The following is a 15,592-nucleotide window of genomic DNA, read 5'->3' on the forward strand; positions in this document are numbered from 1 at the left end:
GTGGCCGGCATCACCGCCGTCGCTCCCCTCACCACTCCTCCGGCACGCGTGCAGGGAGGCCGGCGGCCCTGCCAACTCCTCTCACTCTCAGGGCCGTGGAGTTCGACGTGCCCGAGGTCGTCTTTGCAAACTCAGCACAGCTGGGACGGAATCGGATGAGTGTGTCCCTCGTTTGTGTTGCTGAGACTTTCATGGGTTCCCTTGGTGCCCAACCTCCGGGTCTCCAAACAAACAAGCAATAGGAAGGGGGACTGGAAGGGAGCTGGCCAAAGCAGAACCACGTCTGTGGCTTGGAGATAGAGCTGGAGCGTGTGGGCACCCAGGGGCCACGGGGCCACCACTGCCCTGGTGCAGCTGGGCTGTCTCTTGCTTCCTCCGGCAGTGTTGAGGGCTCCCCCACCACAGCGGCGCCTGCCTGGGATCTCTGTCAGTGGCCGCCTGTCCTCACACTGCTCCTCGGGGACCCATAAGCCTTCCCTGCTGCCGACTGACCCTGGCGTCCTCACTGGTCCTCTGCACGCCAGGCCCAACGTGAGAAGAGACCCGCACTCCCGGCCTCCCTCCTGCCCAACTCCCCGGGCTTCCTGGAGCCTTGCCCGGGGGACCTCAGTGTCCTGCCCGCTGCACACTTTTCTCACCAAAGCCAGCCAGCTGCCGTGTTGCTGGACTCAGGGTCCCCCTGGGTTTTCTGCCCCGGGCTCCCCATGCTTGGTTGCTGAGACTTTTGTAGGTGCCCTTGGTGCCCGCCCTCGGTTCTCAAGGCAGGGAGCTCTCTGGCCTGGGACAGGCACAGCCCATCCGTGCAGCCCACGGAAAGTGCCAGGAGATTAGCATCCCTCCCCGGGAGCAGCCCAGCCCGGGCCTTGTGGGGTTGCACACCGGTGTCACAGCCCGGTGACTGCTGGAGTGCTCTGTGCCACTGCACCTGGGACCCCAGTCCCTCCCCGGGGGCTCCAGGGGGCCAGGGGCCAGGCTCTTCGGGACCAACATTCCCATCGCATGGCCACCAGCACTGCTGCGAGGTTCAGTGCAGAGCGAGGCTCAAGCTGCCCAGGACATCGTCAAGACCAGGCCAGCACCTGCTGGTCTCGTCCAGTCCTTGACCCTGTTCTGTGTGCCCCAACGGCTGGTCCTCCAGCCCCAAGTGAGTCTTGGCGGTCAGCACTTCCGTTTTCCATTCCAGTCACTCTCTGCAGCCTGTGGATCTGTTTCTGGATCGTTTTGCTTCCCCACCCCTGCCTGTCTCAGGTCATGTGGTGGCCACACCAGGAAGCCCCTCTGGCAGCACGTGTTTCTGCAGCCACGAGGCACAGGAAAACCTGACTCAAGGAGATTAGGGTCATGCATAGCAGGAAGTCCGAGGCAGGGCAAGCTTCGTGTTCTGCAGCTCCAGGATAAGGATGCCCCCTTTCCCACCCCCCTTACCAACACCTGCTATTAGTTCAGTCAGCCTGCAGGGGGCCAGTGTGGCCATGTGTTTCCTTGTCAGTGTCCTGCAGTAGAGGATGAGAGAATTTCTCCCAACCACGGAATCCAAATCCTTCCCCTGCTCCAAGTCAGGGAGCAGCCAGCCAGCCAGTGGAGGATGGAGGGTTCCAGAGCCCTCTTAAGCCTGTTTCCCCATCTGTAGGCTGTGCTCAAATTAATCGACTTGCCTGGACAGACAGATTTCCAGAAAGGATCATGGAGCACTGTGCTTATCTGTGGACTCACTGATGCTCATAGATGAGTGTGCAGCCAGGAGAAGGCCCAGTTGAAAGAGGTGGTCACTGTGGGGGACTTAGAGGGTCTGTCTCCTGCTGGCCTCTTCCTCCAGGCTCTGCTTCCCAGCCCCCATGAAGTGAGCAGCTCTGCTCCACCAGGCCCTTCCACCAAGATGCTCCTGCCTCGGAGCCGCAAGCCAGGGACTGCACCCTCTCAAATCATAAGCCAAAAACCTCTCCTCCTTTATATTGTGGGTATCAGGTAACATGCAAGCTGCTGTGCATATCGTGCAAATGCTGCAGCAGTGTGAAGCATTGTCACACAGGTCTGTTCTGGGTCACTGACCTGCCAGAGGCAGGGGTGGGTCATGACTGTCATCCTTTCTGCCTCTGCCACTGTTCTGTGGGCTCTAGAAGAAACGGCATCAGCCTTGGGATGCTTTGGGCTGTGTGGGAAGGAATGAGAATCGAGGATGCAGAACGGAGTGTCGCTCAGAAGGAAAACTGTACAGCGACCCTGGAAGTTCGTTCATTCGTTCGAAAGGACTCAAGTAGGATCAGCCTAGGTGTCTTAATCACTTTTCTCATTGCTGGGACAAAATATCCAAACACCTGTAATTCATTCATTTATTTATTTATTTTTCTGGTAACAAGATTTTTTTATTTTGTAAACTATACATAAACAGTAAAAAAGAAAATTCATTGTACTTTAAATATTATATACGGTCAACATTAAAGATTTTATTTAGAAAACACCTGTAACTTAAAGGAGGAAAGGTTTATCTTGGCTCACAGTTTGTAGAGGTTTCAGTCCATAGTCTGTTGGCTTCAAGGTGGGGAGGCCTGGCAGAGGGTCCTGGAGAGCAGCAGGGAGCTAATGAGGAGGGGCGGGAGGCTAGGAGAAGCCTTTGCAGGACACGCCCCCGTGACCCGCCTCTTCCACCAGACAGGATTCCCTAACAGCAAGTCAGCTGCCAGAGCCCCACCTAGAAGCTCATGAGGCTTGGGGGTCATGTAGATATAACCTCAACAAAGGGCTTGCTTTGTTTGTCAGGTGCTGAGGATGTTGTAGTGAGTCTCACACACACACACACAGGACGGGGTAAATATGGCAGCAGATGATTATTTGTAAATATGATCACATAATGTGCTGATGAGAGTCAGGCGGAAACAAGATGGCTGCTATGAAAGAAACGTGACAGCAGTGAGGAGGTAGACGCCATCCAAGCAGGAAGCCTGACGAGGAAGGCGGGCGCAGACGCCCCAGGCCCGGAAGGGGCTGCCAAGGCTGGTGCCGAGAGAAGCCAGAGAAGGAAGGGACTTTGGGGTCACTGCCTTCACTGTCCCAGAGGAGGACTAGGAGCCTTTCACCAGAAGAAATGCAGCTCTGGCTGCAGGCAGCCCCGACACTAAGCGGAGCAGAGGTTTTGAGCTGGCTCCTCCTCCCGGACACTCCTGCATGCACGTGTGCAGAGTGCTCGACGTGTGTGTTTGGAGAGGGAAGCACAGCACGACTGGTTTGATCACGGTCCACAAACCTCTCCCCTCGCTCCAGCTGGGCAGAGCCGCTCTTCCCGGGCGCTGGGCCAGGCTCCGACTTGCTGTGGCCAATGGGATGGTAGCAGAGGTGACGCTGGCAGATCTTCAGCTGCTTGTGTGGTTTGCTTGAGCTCCTGGGCTTCTGCCAGTCGAAGGGCAAATTCTTGTGTGGCTCCTCCGGGCCGGGCGGCAGAGTGGAGAAGCAGAGCTGTCCTGAGCTAGCCACCCACCGACCCACAGACCCTGCAGCAAGAACTACAGAGCTGGCTCTGAGCCCTGTGCTTGGAGAGCTTTGCAGCCATCACTAACTCCGTGGGGCTCTGAGGCCAGCGAGGGGTTTGGTGAGTGGAGATGTGCGGGTGGCACTGGTGTGCTCTGCCACGGCCAGCTCTGTGGTATGTTGGGAGCCCAGGAACACGGGTGTGGACCACCGCAGTGCAGGGTGTCTGGGGTTGTGCCCAGCCCTGGGTCGGCAGCAGCCTTGCGTTCCTGTGCAGAAACCCCATTCCACAGTCCGGCCAGGGCTTCTAGGAAGGAGGCATCGGCCAGACAGGGGTGTTTGACTTGGCCAGTGTCCAGCAGGCAGAGGAGAGGCTGCTTGAGCCCAGCCAGGCAGCATCTGACTGCACCGCCCACCTGCGTGGGCCTTGGCTGGGCCGTTCGTCCCCACAGCAGGCCTCATGGCCAGGGACTCGAACAGAGGGGCTCTGTGGGGAGCTTGGGTGGCACTCAAGACCCTGGGCTCTCGCAGCGTCCCCTTCCTGCCCTCGTTCATGCCAGCTGGACTCGAGCTCCTGTGGACAGCACGGGCTGTGGACTTGACCATCTGGGCTGCATCCCAGTCCTCCAGCTGTGACCTCAGGCCAGTGGCTCACCTGGCCGGGCCTCAGTTTCCCAACTTTAAAGGGTGATAAGCGTAGAGTCTCGCCCGGAGGGTCCCATGAGCAGGGGTGAGCCAGCCCCTGCGCGTCGATTGAGTGCCTGCTCACCCGGGCACGGCGCTGCCCTGGGCACTGCTCAGCTCTCACACACAGAGGCCATGGGACCAGGGGTTCATCTGGCCCAGGCTGGAGCCCAGAGACCGGGCTGGGCCCTGGAGACAAGACCCACAAGGCAGAGTTGGGCCCCAGGACAGGGAAGCCAGCGCTGGTTGCTATGCCGGGTAACAGGACTTGGGTCCCGCTGAGGAGTCAGGCCCAGGTACCCATGGAGCCTGTCCATCACAGAGCAGGAGGAGCCCATGGCTGTCGGACAATGGGGGTGCAGCTGTGGCCAAAGGAGAGGGTGGCAGACCCTTCAGCTTGGGTGATTGCCACCCTGTGGGAATGGAGGCCTGGTGTCACCAAAGGATCTCAGAGGAAGTGGGATTTTTATGGGCAATCTCCAAAGTAGTACATGTGGCCTGGGGATTTTTCAAGGCTCTTGGGAACCGGGCCTGGACACACCCAGCACAGCACGCTGGGACCTGGCAGCCCAGTCAGGACCCGGGGGTCTGCCCACTTCCTGATGGAACCCAAGGACAGGGGAGCCTCTTCCAACAGCAGCCGGAATGGCAGGAGGCAGGACCTCGGGCCAAGCTGGACTTGGTGACCCCTCCACCTCTGTCCTCCTTTCTCACTGTCTCCGCTTCTCCCCCGGCCCCCATCAAATTACACAGCCACCTCCATTTCTTGTGACTCAAAGAGATAAAGTGATAAAGGGTGGTGGACTGGAGATGGGCAGCAGCAGAGGGAAACCCTGGTTTGCAGCATTTTCTGATTTCCATGGTATAAGCCTTCGCTCCCTGTCAGGTTTCCACTATCAACCCTATCAACCGAGAGAGCGTGGGGTTGGCAGCGCCAGGCATAGCACCGCACAGCAGCCACAGCAAAGATACCACAGGGAGAGGTCACTGCGTGGGCACAGTTGGCAGCAAACACATAGTGCAACCATTAGAAAGTGGCTGCCCCCTCTGTCTAATAGAATTGTTTGTTAGCTTGCATAACTTCTTGTTGGTAATGGGTGGGGCTCACAGCTGCACCACAACATCCTGGATATCTTAGCCATCGGCTCGTGTGAGTTGATGTGAAATGGCTCCAACTCCACTGCATAAGTGAACGGACGCAGAAAAATAACAAACAGGTGCTTGGTGGTCTTGGAACCAGGACTGCAAGGAGCATGCCGACCCACCCTGAGTGGACAGTCCAGGCCCCCAGATCCCTGCCCACTTACCTGCAGCAGGAAGTCAAAGAGCGCCAGGCGTGCCCACTCAATTCGGTGGATGCCCAGGCATGGGGCCTGGCCTGGCCCACTGCTGCAGCCGTGTGCCAGCAGGGCCTGGTACTGCAGCCAGCCCAAGGCCAGAGAGTTCTGGTCCTCTTCCGGGTCCTCCAGATGCTGCACATCAGGTGCCCACCAGATGACAGGCCTGGCAATGCCGTCTGTGTAGCGGTAGGGGAGCAGGGGGCTACGGAAGCGGCGGGCTGCAGCAGGCAAACTCCGGCACAGTCCCAGCACACGATCCAGGTGGAAGGACAGCACTTCTAGCAGGTCCCGGGGCCGCTTGATCAAGCCACAGAGGCCCTGGGAGCAGTGCAGGCTGAGCCTAGGAGGGGCCGCATCCCGGTGGGTGCCCTCAGCAGACAGCTCCACCTGCAGCACCTGCCCATGACCAGGGACGCTGGCTTTGCCCACCACCTCACCCTGGGCCAGCAGCTGCAGTGTCTGCACATCATGCTCAGTGAGCCAAGGGGGCCTCTGCCCATCAGACCCTGGGCCAGCCAGCGGCTCAGTGTCACACCACATGGACCCCTGCAGGTCCCCAACAGAGCCAGGCCATGGATGGGCCCCTGACAGCAGCATGGGGTCCCCTGTTTGCTTCCCACCCATGAAGACTCTGTCCCCCACTCCCAGCAGACCCCTGCCTTCTGCCAGATGGAACCAGGGGGTCGGCCTGGCATCAGCTGCCCCATTGGTCCATGCATGCCGGCTGCCTGGGCTGCCTGAGTCATTCTGCATCTCCTCCATGGGAGCCTTGTGCCCTGGCTGGGCCAGGCCTTTGTCTCCTGAGTCTCTGACCTCTTCCTCTCTCAGAAGACGCTGGGTGTGGAGTCCTTGGTCTCCTGTCCAAGTCACATCCCTCCTGATTCTACCTGGATGCTTGCTGTCCCTTCCTGGGGGCTGCCTGCTTCTGTCCGCTTGCCCCCTGTGGTCTTGTTTCTCAGCACCAACAGTGGTTGGATTCCTAGGCCAAGCCTGGCCTTGCCTGAGCTCCAGCATCCTCATCCGCTGCCTCTGACTGGAGCTCAGGACCTGCCAAACATGGGGCATGAGGGTGCCAGTGTCTCCCTGGGGTTCCAAGGAACCAGGGTCCGGGTGGGTGGCTGGACGCTGTCGGGGGAGGCAAGTGATGGTCACCGCCAACAGGGTCACCAACAGGCAGAAAGCCACCACTGTCCACCTCTTCCCATGCAGCCTTCTCCACAGCCAGGACGCCTGGGGAGGGACACAAGAAGACCACTTGAGACCTAGGAAGGGTAACAGCCCCAGCCCACAGGACAGTGAGGACAAACAACGGAGCACCTTGATGCCTGGCGGCATGAAAACACACACGCCAGAGAGGAGTCCCCAGAGTGGAGGTGGTGGCCAGCCAGTGGCATTGGACTCCTGAGCCCAGCGCATTCTGCCCGTGGGCACCTTTGCTGCTACTTCCCAACCTCCTCTCTGGATAAACAGCTACAGAGCACTAGCTACCACCCTCACAGAGGACTCTTCCTGTACTTGTCCCCACTGTGAAGCACGGATGACTTTACCTGGCCTCCCTTGCCACTAGCATGGTGAGAAACTAGACCGGAGATGGCAAACCTTTTAGAACTTTCAGTGATAACAAGCATCTGGCTGTGACACACATGCTATAGTTTTTCGCCACCTCTGGACTAGATCCAGTAAGTGTGACTCTCAGAGGTGGCTGGATCTAAAAGTGCTGGCATCAAGTGCAGAAGTCTGCTTGAGCCCTCTGCCTGCATCCAGCAGAGACCAGTGGTCTGACTGCTTTCCCCATCCATCAAGTGAGCAAGGACATCCCTCAACTTTGATGGTTGCCACAGTCTAGGGTGTATGGACAGAGGTGCCTCTAGAGCAGTGAGGCACCTTACAAACCCACAGGCCCTAAAACTAGGAGAAGAAAATCGTGACTTGCTGGATTCCAGAACTACCAATCCTTAGAAAGAAACCACTCATTCAAAAAGACAGAAGAATTTTTACTACTCAGTTTTTCTTTCTTTCTTTTTTCATCATTGGTGTTTTAGGGTTTGGGTTTTTTCTCCTTTTTCCTTTTCTCCTTTAACCATTCTTTTCTTATTATTTTTCATTTTCCCTTTATTTTGCTCTCTTTTTCTTGGCTGTTCTTTTCTGTTTCTTTTACCTAATACTATTAATTTCCTTTTACTGAATAATATCCTTTACCTCACTTTTCATTTCTCCTCATCTTCCATTGATTAATCTTTCAAATTCTACTTTTTCCATTTTCTGGTTCTCCACACTGATTATCCTTACTAACATAACCATTAAGTGTTATGAACGCTCAGCTAGAAAGTTAATTCTGTACTGTTACCATTGAATACTGACCTATTGTTAGTGGAAGTATAGTTGTTGTACTTAGCAGATAGTTCCTGTAGGTCAGTATTTGATTTGCCTTAGTGTTTATACTATAATTATAGATGTTCTTAGATTATGTCAATATCCAGCTTGTCTTTGATGCTATTATTGTTGTTGATTTTATTGCTATTGCACAGCAGCATAGTTGTTGCTCTTAATAGTTCTTCTCTTTATTCCAGTGTCTGGATTGTCTCTGTGTCATTAACAACATTGCTGCCAATTCCCAAAGAGCTGGGTGCTGGACCAAATACATTGCATCTTCCCTTCCTAAATAAACAGAGGTGGCTGGATTTGGGGATAGAAACAAAGGCCTATAGATAGCAATGCCCAGAGTGCATCACTGAAAAGCAGACACTAAGTAAAGAGGCCTCCATACTAGCAACAAAGTCTCCCACCATAATCAACCTGTAAAGCATGCACACACATGCACACACACACACACACACACACACACACACACAATACAAGAAGACAAGGCAACAAAATGCTCCCCAAAACTTCCTACTCCCCCAAAGCTGATCCATGAGGGATGGAGGGAGAGAGAATGAAAAGTCACACAGCCAAATTGTTTGAAAAGATAAGAGGAGATTAAAAATAGATCAAGAAGATAAAAAGTAGATCAATAAGATACTCAGTGTGCTCAGAGAAGATAAAACTAAACAGATAATGGATTTAATAAAACAATTACCAAGTTTACAGAAGACATTAATAAAAACCTAGCTGAGCTAAACAAAATGATAAAAAACTTAATGACCAGTATAGCAAAGAATTAGAGGCCATAAAAAGATATAAAGAAAAATTTAAAATTCTTTTAAAAGTATGAGCAGCAGAAATGACCAATAGAGGACAGAGTGTCACAGCTAGAAGACTGCTGTTAGAGACCACTTATTCAGAGATATCTTAAAAACAACAAGAGAACAAGAAAAAAATGGATCCAAAAGCTGCTAAGATTAATTAGAATTAGTGAAAAACCAGAAGACAGCACAAATGGCATAAAACCCCTGTTTACTGAAATAATAGCAGAAAACTTTCTAAATATGGGGAAAGAATTCAACATACAGATAAGTGAGGCATATAGAAGGCCAAATTGCCATGATCAGAAAAGAAACTCCACAACACATCATAGTCAAAATTTCAGAAGTCCAAAACCAGGGTCAAATCTTAAAAGCTGTTAGAGAAAAGCAATGAATCACATAGAGAGCTAAACCCGTTAGAGCTACAGCAAATTTCTCAACACAAACCTTAAAGGCCAGAAGAGCTTGGAGTGAAGTGTTTCAGGCCCTAAAAGAAAACAATTTCCAACCCAAACTGATATATCTTGCAAAACTGTCTTTCAAAACTGATGGATAAAGAAGGTATTTCCATGACAAAGAGTGAGTACCTTAAGAAATTCATGACTACCAATCCAGCACTTAAATTTCTTAAAAATACCCTAGAAAGAAACAATGAAGCTAACAAAGCCAAAAGGTCTAATAGATTAAATACATCCATCAAGGCGAGCTGTTGTGTAGAAGGTGGGGAGGAGGGAATCAGCAAAAGGAAAAAGGAAACTAATGCAATGACAGGAATAAGTCAATATCTTTCAGTAATAACTCTCAGTGTGAATGGCCTCAACTCCCCAGTCAAAAGACATACTTTGCCAGAATGGATTGAAAAGCAAAACCCAGGGCTGGGGATTTAGCCCAGTGGTTCCGTCACCTGCCTTGCAAGCACAAGGACCCAAGTTCGATCCCCGGTACCAAAAAAAAAAGAAAAAAAGAAAAAAGAAAAACAAAACCCAAAAGGCAGTATACAAAAACCACATTTAACCCAAGAAGAAATTCATAGACTAAAAATCAAAGGATAGAGAACATTATGCCACATAATGGAAATTCAGAAATGAGCAGGAGTAGCTATCTTATTTTCAAAGTGGGCTTCAAGTGAAAACTGATCAGAAGAGGCAAAGAAGTCATTACATATTGGTTAAAGGAACAGTTCAACAGAGGAGATAACAATTGTAAACATATATACACTGAACACCAGCGCACCTCAACTCCATAAAACAAACACTGCTGGACATAAAGATCAGATAAACATCAACAAAATTATAGTGGGGAATCTCAATACCCCACTGTCACAAATAGATGAATCACCTAGACAGAAAAATGAACAAAGAAATATCAGAGTTGAACCAAGCCTTCAAATAAATGGACTTTAGAGCTACAGAATGTTCCACCCAACAATATAACACACATTCTTCTTAGCAGCTCATGGAGCTTTTTCCAAAATATACCACATACTAGCCAATAAATCATGCTTACATAAATGCAAAAGAATTGAAATTATCTCATGCCTATTATCAGATCATAGCACAATGAAACTAGAAATAAATGGCAAAAGAAACCACAGAAATTATGCAAACATGTAGAAATTAAATAATGTTACTCTTGAATAATCAACGGGTCACAGAAGAAATCAAGGAAGAAATTAGACAGTTCTTAAAGTCAAAAGATAGTGCCAGACAACATACCAGCACTTATGAGATATGACAGAAGCAGTCCTAAAAGGGAATTTGTAGCTGTGAATGCCCACATCAGAAAAACAGAGAAAGCCCAAATAACCTAATCGAGAAAAATAAGAAGAATCAAAACCCAAGGTTAGTAAGAATAAGGAAATTATAAAGATCAGAGCAGAAATCAATGAAATGCAGACTAAAAAAATACAAAGAATTAGTGAATCAAAGAATTGGTTCTTTGAAAGAATAAAAAAAAAAAATAGACAAACCTGTAGCCAATCTTACCCAAAAAAGGAAAGACACAAATCAGTGCAATTAGAAATGAAAAAGGTAAGTCGCAATGGACACTACTGAAATCCAAAAGATTATTAGCAACTGCTTTGGAAAACTGTACTCTAATAAATTGGAGAATTCAAAAGAAATGAATAGATTCCTCAATACATATGAACCAAAGCTGAAACAAGAATATTTAAAAATTCTGAATAATCCTATATCATTAAATTAAAGTAGTAATAAAGACACTACCAACTAAGAAAAGCCCAGGTCCAGTTGAATTCACTGCTGAATTCTCCAAGATCTACCGATGATCTGATATCAATACTCTTCAAACTCTTTAATGAAATTGAAAAGTAAGGAGTAATCTCAAAGTCATTCCTGGAAGCTATCACCCTGATTTCAAGGTCAGACAGGGAGCCAACCAAAAAGGAGAACTACAGGCCAGTCTCTTTAATGAACATAAATTCAGGAATCCACAACAAGATATTGGCGAACAGAATGCAGCAAATTATCAAAAAGATCATACATCACAACCAAGTAGGCCTCATACCAGGAATGCAAGGATGGGTCAACATACACAAATCAATAAATGCAATACATCATATAAACAGAAACATGGACAAAAATCACATGATCATCTCAATAGATGCAGAAAAAGTCTTTGACAAAATCCAAACCCCATTCATGATAAAAACTCTGACCAAAATAGGTATAGAAGAACTTTATCTCAATTTGATAAAAGCCATTTATGACATACCTACTGCCAATATCATATTGAATGGGGGGGGAACTGTGAAAGCATTCCCTCTAAAATTAGAAACAACAAAAAATGTCCACTATTACCACTCCTGTTCAATGTAGTACTCAAAACATTAGCCAGAAAAATCAGGCAAGAGAAAGAAATAAAAAGGATATGTATAGAAAAGGAAGAACTCAAATTATTCTTATTTGCAGACAACATGATCCTCTACATAGAAGACTCAAAAAATTCCATCAAAAGATGCCTGGAATTAATAACCAAATTCAGCAATGTACAAAATTAACATATAAAATTCAATAATGTTCCTCTCTACCAATAATAAACTCACCGAAAAAGAAATTAAGAAAACAATAGCATTCACAACAGCATCAAGAAAAATTACATACTTAGGAATTAACATAACCAAGGAAGTGAAAGCCATCTACAGTGAAAACTACTCTGAAAAAGGAGATTGAAGAGGACATCAGAAAATGGAAAGGTATCCATCCCAGATAGACAGAACCAATATTGTCAAAATGGCCATGATATACAGATTTAATGCGATCCCAATCAAAATACCAACAGCATTCTCCACAGAACTAGAGAAAACAATCCTAAAATTCATATGGGATCAGAAGAGACTCAGAATGGCAAAAGGAATCCTAGGTCATAAGAGGAAAGCAGGAGGCATCACAATCCCATATTTCGAGTTATATTGGAAAGCAACAGTGACAAAAACAGCATGTTACTGGCCCAAACAGACATGTGGATCAATGCAACAGAATGGAGGATACAAAAACAATCCCAGCACACTCAGCTATCTGGTCTTTGACACGGGGTCCAAAAACATACACTAGAGGAAAGATTATCTACATGCAGAAGATTGAATCTAGACTCAAATCTCTCACCATGTTGTACACTCAAATTAAAATGGATCAAGAGCCATATATTAAAACAGAAACAATCTGCTGGAAAATATTGTAAGTTGAACTCTTGAAGACATAGGCATAGGCAAGGACTTTCTGAACAGAACTCCAAAAGTATAAGAAATAACATCAAGAGTCAACAAAGGAGGCTATATCAAATTTAAAAGCTTCTGCACAGGAAAGGAAACAATCAGTAGAGTGAAAAGACGACCTACAGAATGGGGAAAAATTTTATTTTAGACAGAGGACTAATATCTACAATATATAAAGAACTCAAAAACATTCGACCCCCCCATAAAATAAAAGACCCAACAAAAAAAAATAGGCAACTGAGATGAACAGACACGTCTCAGAAGAAGTGCAAGTGGCCAGTAAATACAGGAAAAAATGTTCAACATCTCTGGCTTAGAAAAATGCAAATTAAAACAACACTGGGATTCTGTCTTGCTCCATGAAGAATGGCCATCATCAAGAAATCAAACAATAAGAAACTCTGGCAGGGCTGTGGGAGAGGGGAAGGAATCCTTCTACTCTGTTGGTGGGAGTGTAAACTAAGACAACCACTATGGAAATCAGTATGGAGATTCCTCAAAAAAATAAAATAAAACTAGAAATTCCATTCAACCTAAGTATTACCCTTCTAGATCTCTTCCCCAAAGAATTGTCATCATATTGCCACAATACATGCATGCCCATGTTTATAGCAGCACAATGCGTAATAACCACATTTTGGAAGTGGCCTATATGTCCATCAACAAATAAAAGGAAACATAGTATTTATGCACAATGAGTACCAGTCAGCCATGAAGAAGTATAAATTTGGGTCATTTGTAGGGAAGTGGATGCACCTTGAGACCATAATTTTAAGTGAAAAGCATCAGACACACAAGCTTAAATATCACATGGTTTCTCTTACATGAGAAGCCCAAAATGTAAATAACAAGCAAGATAAAAGACAGATAATAGGAAATAGGGAGACAGATCTTTTCCAAATGGGAAGAGGACCAAGTGGTGAAGGGAAGGGAGAGGATGGGAAGGAAAAGGGACGTAAAAAGGATTAAAATGTGTTATGTCCATGTACCAGCTCCACACAAGGAATGTGATTGCTATATATTGCAAAACGTGGACTAATAAAAAATAAAACTTGAAAAATAATTAAAATAGGCCCAAGATTTGTTTCTAGCAGTTTTGGTAAACACATGGACACAGTGATGACTGCCATGAAAGGGTTATCAAATCCACAGTTCCCTGGAAGCAGGAGGTCCGCGTGCCACCCAGGGCCACGCAGGTGAGCAGGCAGGGGAGGGCGGGCCTTGACTGTGGTCTCCGGGAGGGGCGGCCACAGACAGGAGGACACTGAGCAGGTTCGGGACCAGGCGGTGCGGACCGGTTCTGGACCGTGAGGGCCGGCCACAGGGTCCAGACTCCGAGAGCCTGATAAGGGGCAGGTTGGCTCGCAGGTGACTTTCATGTTCCCTTGACCCCACTGCCCCGCTGTCCCCAGGTGGACGACCTTCCTGTCACTCTGTTTTCTGGCAGGAGAAATTAACACCTTTGGTGACAACTCTCCACCGCTAGGGGACGTGAGCCTGAGATGAACAGAGCCCAGCTTCCTTCCATCCTGAGAGGGGCAACTCTGAGAAACACGGAGCACCTCAGGGTCCTCCGGGGCTGAGCTTGTCAAAGGATGGCCTGTCGCCTGGGGCGCCTTCACCTGATGATCCTTTGGAAGTCAGATCCCATGTCTTCGCCCTGATAAGATATGTTTTTAATTTGGTCTTTATTACCACAGATGAAGCATGAATCAAAAGCACTCGGGTAACACTTAGGATTTTGGAACAGAGCATGGACACCTTCTCCTGCCCCAGGGAACCACAGCTAGCAGACTGCATCCCGAGTTTCCCTTCTTCGTGTCACAATAGCGCTTGCATTTTCTGTAGCCACTGTAACAAATGACTACAGGCCTGGTGGCTGCAGGCAAGAGAACTGTGTGGCGTCCTGGGTCCCGAGGCCGAAAGCACAAAAAACCAAGGTCTCGGCAGTTTCCAGTTTTTTATTATAATGAGTGGAGCTGCCAGGGCCCAGCACACCATCTGCTGGGGACTCTGGGGGTTTCTACAGCGGGGTGCTGAGAGAGGGAGGTGTGGGTCTGACTCCTTCCTGCCCTGAGCCCCGCGTGTAACAGTTTCTCTCTCCATAGTGCTCACAGCAACCTGGGGAAATGGGAACCACGTAATTCCTACTTTACAGCTGAGAAACAGCCCAGAGGACCACCGTCTGCCAGGGCCACGGCACCGGCAGGAAAACCCACTTTTAAGTTAACACTGGAAGTGGAAATGGCCATGGGCATATTTGTTGGGTTTCTCCTTCTAAAATGAAAAATGTGTTTTCAAGTTGGATTCATAATCTGTATCCCCAAAGATACCACGGGGAGGCGTAAATCACCCTCAAGCTGTCCCGAGGAGACACCATTGGCTGTGATCCTGCCCTGGGCTCACGCAGCTTCACAGAGCCTGGGGAGCATTGGCAGTCAGCAGAGAGAAGTTCAGGACAGCTGTGAGCAGGTGGCTGCAGCAGGGCCACCAAGTCAGCTTCCAGGAAAGAAAAGCAGCTTTGATCAAACTGAAAAATGGCGAAGCCCAACCAACCTCCACTGCTGCTTGACAAAGTTCCAGCTGGGGGAAAGAAAGGGTGGAACACATCGTACCCTCATGTTTTATTTTTTCTTGCCATAATGTTTATAATTGTTACTCTGATTACAGGAGTCATTGTGTTTGTGACTCACAACAAACTCTCCATGAGGCACATTGGTCATGATATATTGAAATCCGATCTGGCTCACAAGTCCCAAATTCCAGTTTCTCTTAGTTCTATTGCCACATCCACTCCTAAAGAAACCTCTCCTAAAACCCCCTTTGTTTCCCCCACTACTATAACTCCCCCTCTTATTGCTGACATTCTTTTGACTAAAGGGGTCTTACGAAGAGATTGGAAGGACAGACTTTAGGTGTAAGAAATAGTGAGAAATGAAAAATAGAAAGAACGTTAAGACAGGTAAATGCATTAAGGAGACAAGTTACTCAGTATTTCTCAAAGTGCTGTCAATATCTCCTGCTCATGGACTATGAACCCAAATGACATTTAGGTAAGATGAATAGAGGTAAAGTAAAATAGAGAGCTAATAGCAAACTATATTAACCATTGTGCAGTTTCTCAAGGGCCAGCTGGCGACCACAAGTTTGACACTTAATTGATTGAATCTCGCTTGAACCCCCGCTGA

At 48.4% G+C, this 15,592-nt stretch overlaps 1 protein-coding gene across 2 annotated transcripts in view; it reads right to left on the reverse strand.

Annotated features, from left to right (window-relative positions):
* Gask1a (golgi associated kinase 1A) overlaps positions 1–15,592 on the reverse strand; it is a 40,646-nt gene that overhangs the window by 3,112 nt on the left and 21,942 nt on the right. For both annotated transcript variants that reach the window (XM_021257753.2, XM_004835080.4), the window contains exon 2: positions 5,454–6,716. In XM_021257753.2, coding sequence (XP_021113412.2) covers positions 5,454–6,716 — 1,263 coding nt within the window. The remainder of the gene's footprint in view (positions 1–5,453; positions 6,717–15,592) is intronic.

The sequence above is a fragment of the Heterocephalus glaber genome, unplaced genomic scaffold, assembly GCF_053883595.1.
Source record: "Heterocephalus glaber isolate CG9 unplaced genomic scaffold, H.glaber_assembly_v1.0 deba00001175, whole genome shotgun sequence".
NCBI classification, from domain to species: Eukaryota; Metazoa; Chordata; class Mammalia; order Rodentia; family Bathyergidae; genus Heterocephalus; species Heterocephalus glaber.